The sequence below is a fragment of the Eupeodes corollae genome, chromosome 1, assembly GCF_945859685.1.
Source record: "Eupeodes corollae chromosome 1, idEupCoro1.1, whole genome shotgun sequence".
Classification (NCBI taxonomy): domain Eukaryota; kingdom Metazoa; phylum Arthropoda; class Insecta; order Diptera; family Syrphidae; genus Eupeodes; species Eupeodes corollae.
In genome coordinates this window covers 119,920,743-119,933,345 of record NC_079147.1, presented here as the reverse complement: position 1 = coordinate 119,933,345, position 12,603 = coordinate 119,920,743, and the positions used below count along the sequence as shown (strand labels likewise).

Here is a 12,603-nt window from a genome sequence, read left to right as displayed (position 1 = left end):
AAAGGCCTTTTCAAAATCAACCAGAACAGCACCTGTGCATTGTTGTTTTGATTTATTCCATTGGATATCAGAAACGAGTTTAGACGCAGCATGAATTGTGTCATGACCCGCCTTGAACCCGAACTGTTTATCCGGAATTATTTTGTTGTCCGCAGCCCACTTAGTCAGAGCCCTATTAATGATTTTTTCGAAAACTTTGCTGATGCTCGGAAGAAGACTTATCGACCGAAGATTTGACGGGTTGGAGTTGTCCTTTCCCTTTTTCGGGAGAGGATGAACCACAGCAGTCTTCCAATGCACTGGATAATATGCATTATTCAGTGCATTGTTGAAGAGTGTGGTGTAAATGTCAATTGCTTCCATCGGTAAATGTCTTAGTACAACGTTGGATATACCATCGACACCTGCTGACTTTTTGTTTTTTATTGAATTAAAGATGAGCTGAAGCTCAACCTTCGTCACTAACAAAGGACTTGGTCCCGTTTGCTCGGCGATTATGGCATTTGCCAAGGAATCGTCATTGAACCGCATGAAACCGCGGTTCTCAGATCGCCATTGTGTCATATCATTTCGAAGGTAAAAGTGATTAAGTAGGGCTCTGTTTTCCAGGTCGTGGTTGGGGCGAATGCTAACATTCACCTTGTACACTTGCTGGAAAGCAGCTCCCACCGCCTCCACTTTTTCCTTCGGATCTTCAATTATATAAAAGTCATCATCAAAGATGGCTTCTTCTGGATCTATTTGCGCTGTCATGAGTACGTCTCTGTTTTCTTCGGTTCTTTGGAGTTTCAGACTCGGAAGGTCATTGTCGTTCTTTTTTCTGAATATCTTGTTGATTTTAGGGAACATACTAGGGTCGCTCGAATTAACTGACCGGATCTTGCGGTCCCAGTACTTGTTAATTGATAGCCTGTAGTTCTCCTTAATCAACAGATTGACATTTTTTATTGACGACTTCAGTGTCCTAACCTCCAAGTCGTGTGGGTCTGTAAGTCGTCTGTACAAATTTTTGAGTCTTGTCAGTAAGCCACTCTTGTGCTTTCGCAGTGCGTCAATTGTCGCGTTTCTGTAAGCGTCCATTTGGTCCCGTTCTCTGTACTTTGGAATTGTCCGTTCCATCGTTCGTTTTATTATTTCGTCCATCTGTTGTAAATGTTGGTCAATTTCTGTATTTGTCAGGTTTCTGTTGTTTGGTGGGGCTATGTCACTCGAACGAAGTTCTCTCGCTAAGGCGTTGGTGAAACGAGGCCACCGCATCTTACTGTAATTGTAAGAATGCGTTGGAACGTATTCCTCCAACTCCACGCGTTCGTTCGGAATCTGCATTACAGCAGCCAGTCCGCAGTGATCACTGTCGTACTCGACTGTCTGTAAGCAGTTTCGCGGGTGATTACCCACTTTGTCTGTAACTGTCAGTCTGGTGTCGTACAGCAAAAGATCCAGAAAGGAGCCGCTTCTTGGATACGATGGCCTTTCAGTAGCCAGCAGGTCGACGCCATATTCAACGCTGTAAAGATTCATCAAATTAAAAAGATGGTTACCTCTGGGATTATTATGTTGATTTCCCCAATCTTCATGTTTTGCGTTCAAATCACCGGCCAAGATGAAATAGTTTTCTTCCAAGCTCAGTTTCAGTTCCCTAAAAAGAATCTCGAGTTCTGAAGCAAAGTAAGTAACCTGCGGAGCTCCAGCCGCATAAGCCGCAATCATATACATCCGCTTCCCTTGAGTGAGAGAGATGCATACAACGCAAACTTCTAGCGTCTTGAGCTTTCGCAATTCATTGTTGTATATGACTTTATAATTAATACCTTTTCGTATAAAGAGAGCGACACCGCCCCCTTGAGTGGAGTCGGGCCGGTCTCTTCTTACGATATTGTAATTTTTATGAGTCAATTTGTGTTTGCGGTTTAGCTTAGTTTCGCTAGCCATAAACACATCGGGACTGTAGTCTTTCAACAATTGGAACATATTGGCTCTTCGTTCAATCCTAATCAGTGAATTTACATTCACAGCTAGGACTTTTAGGCGCGTCTCCGGCAGCGCGCCCATTATTGTCTAAATTGCGCCAGGCCAGGCAACAAAGAGTAGAGATGATCTACCCTTTTGCCTTGCTCCTTTATCTGACTTTGCAGTCCTGTTAGTTGACCTTGAATGCTCAACAACAAGGCTACAATGTCAGGCTGCACCTCTGGTGCCTTAGGCACAGGGGCCTTTGGGGCAACCGTTGGTGGAGCCTGTCTCGTGTTTCCACTCCCTGACACCATTTGGGCGTAAGAGAATTTGGGATTCACGAATTTTTGTGTTGGAGCCTGTCGAACTGTTCGACTTCTTTCGGCTTTTTGACTGGCCTGTTTTTGTTTAATTTCTTGGACCTTAGGGCAACCCCTATAACCAGTCCAACGCACTAACCATCATGCTACGAGTACTACTATATCTTTATTATTATTATTATTATTATTATTATTATTATTATTATTATTATTATTATTATTATTATTATTATTATTATTATTATTATTATTATTATTATTATTATTATTATTATTATTATTATTATTATTATTATTATTATTATTATTATTATTATTATTATTATTATTATTATTATTATTATTATTATTATTATTATTATTATTATTATTATTATTATTATTATTATTATTATTATTATTATTATTATTATTATTATTAATATTATTATTATTATTTTTATTATTATTATTATTATTATTGTTATTATTATTATTGTCATTATTATTATTATTATTATTATTATTATTATTATTATTATTATTATTATTATTATTATTATTATTATTATTATTATTATTATTATTACTATTATTATTATTATTATTATTATTATTATTATTATTATTATTATTATTATTATTATTATTATTATTATTATTATTATTATTATTATTATTATTATTATTATTATTATTATTATTATTATTATTATTATTATTATAATTATTATTATGATTATTTTTATTATTATTATTATTATTATTATTATTATTATTATTATTATTATTATTATTATTATTATTATTATTATTATTATTATTATAATTATTATATTTACCTACCCAGTCCCGTTTTAGTTTCGGTGACAACCCTTTTCGTCGAAGGGGGTACTAAAGCCACACCCGATCTTCTGCTTGGAACTCTGTTGTTGCCGCTCGTATTTCGTAGCGTGACTTCAATTGGTCACTGAACATCTTTATATTCAACCTGGTATTGTCGTGAATCTGGAGTTTTTCTCTGAGGTCATCAATGTAGTCATTTTCGACCTGTGGCTCCGACGTGGGACATCCAAATTTTATTTCGCTCTGCAGTCTGATGTTCCTTCCCATCAAAATCTCAGACGGTGCATGGCCAGTTGAGCTATGTCTTGTACTTCGATACGACATCAAAAACAATGGAATGGGTCGATCCCAATCTCGCTGGTTTTCTTTCACAACTTTGCAAAGATGTTCCTTCAGAGTTCGGTTTAATCGTTCGACCATGTCATCAGTTTGTGGGTGAAGTGGTGTTGTTCTTGTCTTCTTGATGTCAAGAGGGCCACAAACTTTCTGAAATATGTTCGATTCAAAATTCCTACCTTGATTAGAATGTAGTTCTAATGGAACGCCGAATCTACTCACCCAGTTGAAGACAATTTGGTCTGCGACTGTTTTAGCTTCTTGGTTTGGAATGGCGAATACTTCAGGCCACTTGCTGAAGTAATCCATGACGACCAGAATATAACGATTTCAATTATTTATTTGTTTCCCTAAATGGACCCGCCACGTCTATTTCAATCCTTTTTAAGGGTGCTCCGAAATTATACTGCTGCATTTGGCTGTGGTTCTTTTTGTTCGGGGCTTTGGTGGCAGCACAGGTATCGCATTTTCGGCTTCTCGACGTCTTCCCTTGCATGTAGCCAGTAAAATCGTTGTAGAACCTTTTCTAGCGTCTTGTTCACTTCTAGATGGCCTCCCGAAAATCCACCATGCATCTCTCGCAGAACGTCTATAAACTTCGATCTCGGTAAGACTAACTGCATTACATAAGACTTTTCATCTGCTGAGTCCTACTGTGCCCAATAGGCTTTCAAAGTCGGACTTCTATCGGAGATATCAGCCCATTCTGGTTTTTCCTGGTGTTCCTTCCAAGCGAGGATGGGTTCGATATCTTAGTCTTCTTGTTGAGCCCTCCTCAACTCGTCGTTGCTTCAGCCATAAATGGGATTGGCTCTGGTTCGTTGGGCAGTAACAACTTCTTTTTCTTCTTGTCGTCTGTAATGCTTACAGTCTTGCTTGCATGGTCTCCGATACAGTGCATCTGCTTTTGAGTGAAGCTTCCGCTTCCGATGTTGAATTTCGTAATCGTACTTCTGCAGCCTCTCAATCCACCTTGCCACTTCACTCTCTGGATTCTTGAAATTTAAAAGCCAGTTAAGTGCTCCAGGGTCAGTTCGGAGAAGAAACTTCTGTCCATAGAGATACTTATGGGAATGCTTTGTTGCCAAAATAAGTGCAAGAAGTTCTCTTCTGGTCAGACAATAGTTCATTTCCGACTTCGAGAGAACCTTGCTGTAATAGAAAATCACCTTCTCTTCGCCATTATGCACATGCGATAGTACAGCACCTATCCCGACATTTGCTGGCATCAGAATCAATTATGAGCGGTTTTTGTAGAGTTGGGTAGGTCAGCACTGGTGCATTACACAAGCGTTGCTTGAGCTCTTGAAAGCTGCGCTCGCACTCACCTGACCATTTAAACTGCTTTTCCTTTTCCGTTAACTGATGTAGACTCTTGGCGATTCAAGCAAAGTCCTTCACAAAGCGCCTATAGTGGGTGGCTAGACCCAGAAAGCTTCGGAGTTGGTGTTTGTCCTGTGGTGTTGGCCAATTCTTCACGGTTTCAACCTTATCATGATCCGTTTTTACTCCATGGGATGAGATGATATGTCCCAGATATTTCACTTTGGTTTTGAAGAGTGAACACTTCTCTGGGTTAACTGCGCTCAGATTTGTAGTGTTCGTCAAATGTTTTCCCGTATACAATGACGTCATCCAAATAGACTAGGCTAGATTTCCATGTGAGTACTTACAGGACGCATTCCATTAGGTGTTCAAAAGTCGCTGGAGAATTGCAAAGTCCAAAAGGCAACGCTATGAACTGCTACAATCTTTTCTTTGTCTTCAGGATGTATCTCGACTTGCCAATAACTACTTTTCAAGTCCAAAGTTGAGAACTATTGTGCTCCTTCCATTGCTTCCAGAGTATCACTGATCCTAGGCAGAGGGTAGCTATCCTTCTTGTTCGCATCATTCAACCTTCAATAGTCCACGCAAAAGCGGAGATGCCCAACGGCTTTAAGAGTTTTCGATGAGACCTTCTTCCTTAATGGTGGTTATCAGTTCTTCAACCTCACCTTGTTTGGCTAGTGGAAGGCGTCTTGCAGGTTGGTGAATCGACCTTGCATCCCCAGTAATGATTCGATGTTGCACCAGTTGCGTTCTGCCATATTTCCCTTGCGATGACGAAAAGATGTCTGCAAATTCTTCGAGGAGACATTCTGTAGTTCTTCGTTGTTGGTGGCCAAGATTGGATTACTTGAGAATGTTGTCTTTATGGTGTTCAGCTCTTCAGACTTCAAGGATTCCCTTGACTCTTCTTTGTTGATCCTTGTTATAAAGATTCACATTGTCCAACAATCTCACCTTTTCTGAGCTCAACTTCATACGGGTTAATGTTCAGTATTCGTTCCGCAACCATGTTCTTTAAAGGTCTCACAAGAGTCTTCCCAATGGTGACGTTTTGGGAGGTTTTTACATAGTCTAAGTGGCCCCTGCATGCTTGATGAAAATATCCTTGGAAAGTGGAAGAGGATGATGATGCGGTTGAAGCGCGTCGTTAAGACCTGTTGAATAGTCCGCACAGATTCTTACACTACCATTGGCCTTTCTCACCGCTACGATGGGCGCTGCCCAGTCTTAGAAATCAACAGGTGTTAGAAATCCTGACTGTTCTAAATTGGATAGCTCTTCGTCGATGGCTGGTAATGATGCATAGGGAACAGGACGTTTCGCGCGGAATACTGCTACGAAATTCTCTTTCAGGTACATTTTGGCTTTAAACGAACGTCAGAATCTTGTGTTGGCTGCAATCCCATGACGAACACGAGACACTTTGGTCGCTGCTTAATGAATCAATTTTAAAGTTCTCACACTTCATGTTGACTGCGCTGGCGTATTGAGCGAAATCTTCTGCATTACTTTTGACGCATTACGTCTGAAGGCAGTTGAATCGTGTGCTAAACAGAGATTCAAATCTTAAGTCGTTTTTGGCAGAATGACATATTTGTAGCTACCAATACTCAAAAGTTATACTACTTCCCTCGTCGTATCTGAATTCCTGAATGTTCTTTTTGAGTACCTCCAAGACATACTCTGGAGAAGACTTTTCGTTCTTCTCTGCAAGCGCTTGTTCGGCCAGTTTGTGGTCATAAATGATTTTTTGTTTTTTATCCATTAGTGGGACATTGCGTGCAACAATCGCTGCCATTTCTACAGTATAATAATGTAGTTCACGATACAATTCAGTGTCTATTAAATCAGATGATTTTCAAATTGGTAAATGCATTCCGAAATGAATGAATGGTAAGTTGTCAATAATACCGCAAAGATCCTCATTGTGCATAGCGTCACTGAATACAATTATTAGATCATTATTGCAAAAATTGATGCCTTTGCCTTACTATGTGAAGGAGTGCTCAACCAAAACATGATAAATTTGATTCAAAACATTAGCTATATTTAAACTTGTTTAGCTCATTACATTTTTCTAAGAAGATACTATTTCTTTGAATATTCAACTTCATAACAGTGAAAACAATCATTTATGTAAGACCGGGTTCGTTTTTGTATGTTCAATTTCAATTACGTTTTTTATTATTCGGTCTGCTTTGTTAAAACAACAGGTACTTGAACAAGGTTAACATCTTATAAATACAGATTTTGCATCGAATTTAAAACTTAAATCAGGATTCCTTTCTTAATCTTAATGATATATTTAATAATATTAAATTTTCTTGTTTAAATAGAATATAATAGAATCTATTTTAAACTTTCGTACCTTTCTCTCTCATCATCTATGATCAAGGCGCACTATTACTTTTTATTAATGATCTACCTGATTTCCTTCCATGTTCAATGCATCTTATGTTTGCGGATGATTTAATTTTTTTAAATGTGTACACTGCCTGCTTCTTCATTATTTAATTAAATAAGCTCGAAACATTTCTAAATATTAGTATTTTTCTTTTACACGTCGATTGTAACCTATCGCTTACGATTATTTAATATTCTTGAAAGTGTTTCTTCAAAATATCTTGGACTAATTTTTGATTCCATAACACAGAATTCATAATGAACAAAGCCAACTCTATTTTGGGTTTTACACTTACGTCGAGGCAATTAGACTGGACCTGGAATATTGCTTCTTAGTGTGAAACCCTCATTACAATGTTAAAATTTTAAGAATATAGGTATTTCTAAGTAAAGCTTTAATTTTATTATGATTAATTGTACATATTATTTTTCTTCAGTCTCTTTCAGATTGTTAACTCTAATTAATGTACATATATATGTAAATAAATAAATATCAAATAAAACATATTTAATTAGGTTCTTAGTGAATTTATTAGGTATAATACACTTTTGTTTCATTTCGAAACATTGTTGGTTGCTTGATAACATAGTAATTGATTTTTTTTTACAAAAGATTTACTTGATTATATTTATTATAAAATACCTTTATTGTTTTTAGATCCTGAATTAATTAATTTTTTTTACAAAAGATTTACTTGATTTTATTTAGTATAAAATACCTTCATTGTTTTTAGATCCTGAATTGAGAAGAACTTTGTGGTCCTTGGTTGCATTCCCAAAGATAAAGAAGCAAGTACTTTTCATGGACCCTGTTACTGTTTCATCTAAGGAGTACACAGAAAACACTTCGTTTTATATTAACCAGGAGTTTTCTGTTACAAAAAATGGAAAATTACAACGAAGGGGCAAAGTAGATTTAAAACGTTGATACAATTATTTTATAAACTTAGCAACATTTTACCCTTTTTTAAGATTAACCTTATAGGACGTCTTCAACTCAGTACAGAACGCTCTCAACAAGAAGACAATCATTCAATCGTACAACTTAGAATATTTCGAACTCAAGAAGCAATTATAAAAATCATGAAAATGCGAAAGCGAACGAAGAATGTTTCATTACAAGTAAGTAAGAAGTTTTTCAAGTTTTACAAAAATCTGGTACCATTTTTTTACAGGCGGAACTAGTTGATATTCTAAAAAACATGTTCTTACCATCAAAAAAAATGATAAAAGAGCAATTAGAATGGTTAATAGAACATAAATATATGCGTCGCGATGATGAAGACATTAATACCTTCCTTTACATGGCTTGAATAAAAAAAATTTGTAAAATGTTTTAACATTACTTCCAAATAATTTTGTAAAATAAACGTATTTTCTGTGTCGATTTATTACGGGTACCTTGAATAGATATATAAAAGTAAGATAACATATCTGATAGTATCTATTGAAAACAGGATACCAAATGAAAGCTTTACTCCAAATATTGTAAATAAGCACTACAGTTCGACCCCTATAAGCCCCGATTCCTGCGCACCTTTTCCTTTACCTAAGCCTTTCCTTTCATCTTAATAAAGAACTTTAGATTAATACCTAAACATCCTTAAAAACTCATGCTTCCAAATATGTTTTCTTATTCTAAAACGTTTTACTCATCTTTTAGAGAAACCTTTAAAACGGTTTTAATCCACAAGTAGAGGACAATTGGCACTACCACAAATTTAATTCTGAACAATTTTTTGAACGTTAAGCCTAGTACGCAGCTGAAGTGAAACGAATTTTTTCTACGGTCTCCAAGTGCAAAGCAAAATGAAAACGAAAACCACAGCGGAAAAATTTGTGTGGGGAGTTCTGTCAGCTGTCAAAAACAATTGAATTTCCAGCCTGGGTCTCTCCTGTTATGTCTCATGAGGTAGGGCATGCTATTACGTAAGGAACACCACATTGCCCTGCAATCTTCAACTGTAATAAAAAAAGCTTATATACGGAATTCTATTTATTAACATTTTATTGAACAATTAGTTCCTGTTTTTTTCATTTCTGCAGCCATATTACTCAAAAGGCTCGCAACGGCTGAATTATTTTTGTGAAGTCCATACTCCAACTTCCACATAGCTTCCCTGGCTTCGACCAACGAAACGAGGCCAGTTTCTTTTTTTTCCTCCGAAGAGAAATACATTTTTTTTCCGCTTAATTTTTGGAAGTTAAAGTTTACTGCTTGTCTTTATCACTTCTTGCACATCCCCAATAACATCCTGAGTTTCCGATTCAGAAATGTAATGTTCATCCATTTTATTAAATTTTAAATCAAAGATAAATCCAAATCAAAACACCGAAAGTCAGAAGTAAACATTTTTTTTTTTCAATTTTAATTTGTAAACAATTTTAATTAACGTCAAAATTTTCAAGCAATTAATATGCCAGGCAATTAAATTGAGAACGATAAGAGTGGAGAATTGTACTAAGAAATCTAGTACAGCTATCCACTAAAACGATACATTTTGTCGTTCAGCAGCGTACTCAAAAACGAAAAGCACAGTGAAAATTTTCGTTTGTGATTTCGTCATGTCATTTTTGTATAATTTCGTTTCGCATCAGCAGCGTACTAGGCTTTACCTGGAAATATATTGTGAGCAATATAGTTTGTCATGTGTTTTCGGTGAAATATTCGTTTTATTTTATATTGTTACATCACAAATGTGCCCCAAACTGTCCCTAAAACATCTACAACTAGTTAAATTTAATCAACTTGGTTTTGGCACACCACAGCGTGTCTTCTGTAAACCTCTGTAAGTGTTCTCCAAAACTGATAAAACAGTTCAGCAACTAAATGACGTCTATGCGCAGTTATTGCTCTAACTAATGTATTCGTTAAATCTAAGCTTATTGTAATTATTTGTTTAACTTATAACGTAAATAAACTATATTACCTAAATCTATATAACAAAAATTACAAATCATAAAAAAAACGTATTTTCCTATATTCGACCTAAGTGTTTTAATCCGAGTCAAAAAGTCTGCCCGAAGAATGGTTGAATACAACAAAAATAAAAGACTGTCGCAGCTGGGGAACCGCATTTGACAACAAGTCCAATCCCATTGCATTACAAACAAAGTACACAACAACAATAAAAGCATAGACACACCATATAAAGACCGGAAACCAATCTGTCATTTTGGGTTGCCTACAAGTTGAAACGAACGTCAATTCTCACGCACCCTTTTTTCTAATATCAATTCACCACTGCTGACATCAATTCACCACGAAAATAAAGTAGAGTGATGAGAATTTTTTTAAAGGAGGCACCTAGTGGCTACGGCGACATTAGCTATTGCATTTTTTGGGAAGAGTACCATAACTCTGCCGACAAAGTTTAATGACGGATTTGTATAGAACAGTTAAAACATGCACTTTTGTCTATTAGCTTGTTTTTAAATCAAGTCAAAACTATGCAAATTAAAATAGTATGTTGAGATATTATATTTAAAAAAATAAAATCTTAAGACTAACATCGAAAAACATTTTTGCTGTAAACTGTCATCAAATATGGTTAAACAAAAACTTATGGTTTTTTATACATGAATCACTTATTACGAAAACAACTTTTTTCTACGTGATTATATTGAAATGTAACAAAATAATATGTAATATCATATTTTATGATCGAGACGATCGTGCTTATTGCTAATTATTATATTTTGGTTCATATTTTCCAACTACTAATTTAACAAACTTGTTTTAATTTGCATAGTTTTGGTAAAAAATTGTTTTAATCTCAAAATATGGACAAAAAAAGGTTTAAAGTGTAATTTTTAAAACTTTAAGATTATCTACTATTGTTTTTAAAATTCATTGCTCATATTTGTTTTTGATCAAAAACTAGATGATTTTATGTTTTCTAGTTCTTGAGAAAATTACCAAAAAAATATTTTAATTAAATTATTTTTTCCTCGCTTGAGTATTAACGTAGTCTTATTTTGTTAGTAATAATCGAATACAGATTAAGGTATACCCAGGATAAATTAGTTTTTCTTAAATCTAGCTTATTAAAACGCACAAGAAACTTTGGCTAGAAGACTTTGTGATTGAAAGTGGAAAGAAATTGTTAATTTTTAATTTCGCTATATTTAAAAATGTGAACTACGTATAATACACTTTTTAATTCAATAAAAAGCTATAATCGTCTGAACAAGGAATTTGTTGTATTATGTAAAGAACACTTGAAATATATTAGCGAACATAGTTTTTTTTTTAATTTTGAATGTTATATAATGAATTCTGATCCATATAAAATTATACGTTTCAAAAATTATCTTTTTTCAATGTTATAATAACTCTTTTTTTCGAATTTAAAAACTATGACTATTTCATAAAAGTATTTTTATAATTACAAAACAGTTACCAGGTTTTAACAAGTTTAAGTTTTTTAAATGAAAAAAATAATAAAAGTGTGACATCACCTCAACATCACACATAACATAACTGTTTATTCCTTCGAGGTGGGTTTGAAAACGTCAACAAAAATCCAATGTTTGCATTTTTAAACATTTTTGATTGGAAAAATAAATTCATACAAATCTTCTCGCCCAAGAGTAAAATCAATTTGTCACACTACATCGTTCGATACTTTTACTATTTTGGATGCATAACAGCGGCATTAGCCAATACCGAGAGATTCGTAAGGGGTTTGTGTTTCACAACACTTTGTCGCAGGTTCATTCTGTAAAAGATATTTTATCGTTTTAGGAACAACACCATCGTCATTCTCAATCCAGAAAATCACCTTTATGTAGTACATTTGCTGGTTCAGCTTCCACTTCTGCTGTTCACAGCAATACAAGTCCAACATGGTTTTAGACAATCTGCGTAAGGATGCCCCTGGCAAAACAATCACCGACAAACACTTCATGCCACAAGGTGAAGGTGGATTCTTTAAGTTCGTTTCGTCGTCGCCTCATAACATGTTCATTGAAGTTGCTATGTACGTGGCTATCTCTGTGGTAATTCCAGGCAGTAGCACTTGGGCTTACATCGTCATTTGGGTAATTGCCAATCAGGTAAAGTTGCAGGGAAATTATCGCTTAAGTTTCTCTTTTTAACTTTGTATTGTTTGCAGACTGAAAACGCTTGGTTTACGCACAGTACATGGTACAGAGAGAATTCAAAGAACTATCCAAAGAGACGTTATGCCATATATCCATACATTTTTTAGACGTTCAAAATTGGACATGGATCTTTTAAAACGGATACATTCCATAATCTAATAATAATAATTAAGTGCAATAGTTTTTAAGCATTTCCCCATTTACTTTTATTTTGATTCCTTGGCAGGTGCCATTTCTTAAGTTAAACAAACAAAAATAAGACTTGGTTTCAACGCTTGGTTGCGTTATATTTTTTTAATGAAAAAATGCTTACACATTTTTATAGAAA

At 35.0% G+C, this 12,603-nt stretch overlaps 2 protein-coding genes and 1 pseudogene across 2 annotated transcripts in view; 2 read left to right on the top strand and 1 right to left on the bottom strand.

The window, feature by feature from the left end:
• LOC129953740 (cullin-5) overlaps window positions 1–8,560 on the top strand; it is a 44,543-nt gene extending 35,983 nt beyond the window's left edge. Inside the window, exons 6-8 of the mRNA XM_056067152.1 lie at window positions 7,904–8,079; window positions 8,142–8,291; window positions 8,345–8,560. Coding sequence (XP_055923127.1) covers window positions 7,904–8,079; window positions 8,142–8,291; window positions 8,345–8,482 — 464 coding nt within the window. The 3' untranslated portion in view covers window positions 8,483–8,560. The remainder of the gene's footprint in view (window positions 1–7,903; window positions 8,080–8,141; window positions 8,292–8,344) is intronic.
• On the bottom strand, window positions 3,105–5,312 carry LOC129953742 (uncharacterized). The gene is made up of 2 exons (XM_056067153.1): window positions 3,657–5,312; window positions 3,105–3,584 (listed from the first exon to the last, which is right to left on the bottom strand). The coding sequence occupies exons 1-2, from the start codon at window positions 3,741–3,743 to the stop codon at window positions 3,147–3,149; spliced, it is 525 nt and encodes a 174-aa protein (XP_055923128.1). The 5' UTR covers window positions 3,744–5,312; the 3' UTR covers window positions 3,105–3,146.
• Window positions 8,561–8,708: 148 nt separating the features above from the next.
• On the top strand, window positions 8,709–12,430 carry LOC129953741 (polyprenol reductase-like; annotated as a pseudogene).
• Window positions 12,431–12,603: the final 173 nt, after the last annotated feature.

What these genes read in the sequence shown, in the direction of transcription:
- LOC129953742 (XM_056067153.1), bottom strand. Translation starts at nt 3,743, where the DNA reads ATGGATTACTTCAGCAAGTGGCCTGAAGTATTCGCCATTCCAAACCAA. An exon ending in ACCAAATTGTCTTCAACTGG is followed by an intron (nt 3,585 to 3,656) that starts GTGAGTAGATTC and finishes AACATATTTCAG; the next exon opens with AAAGTTTGTGGCCCTCTTGA.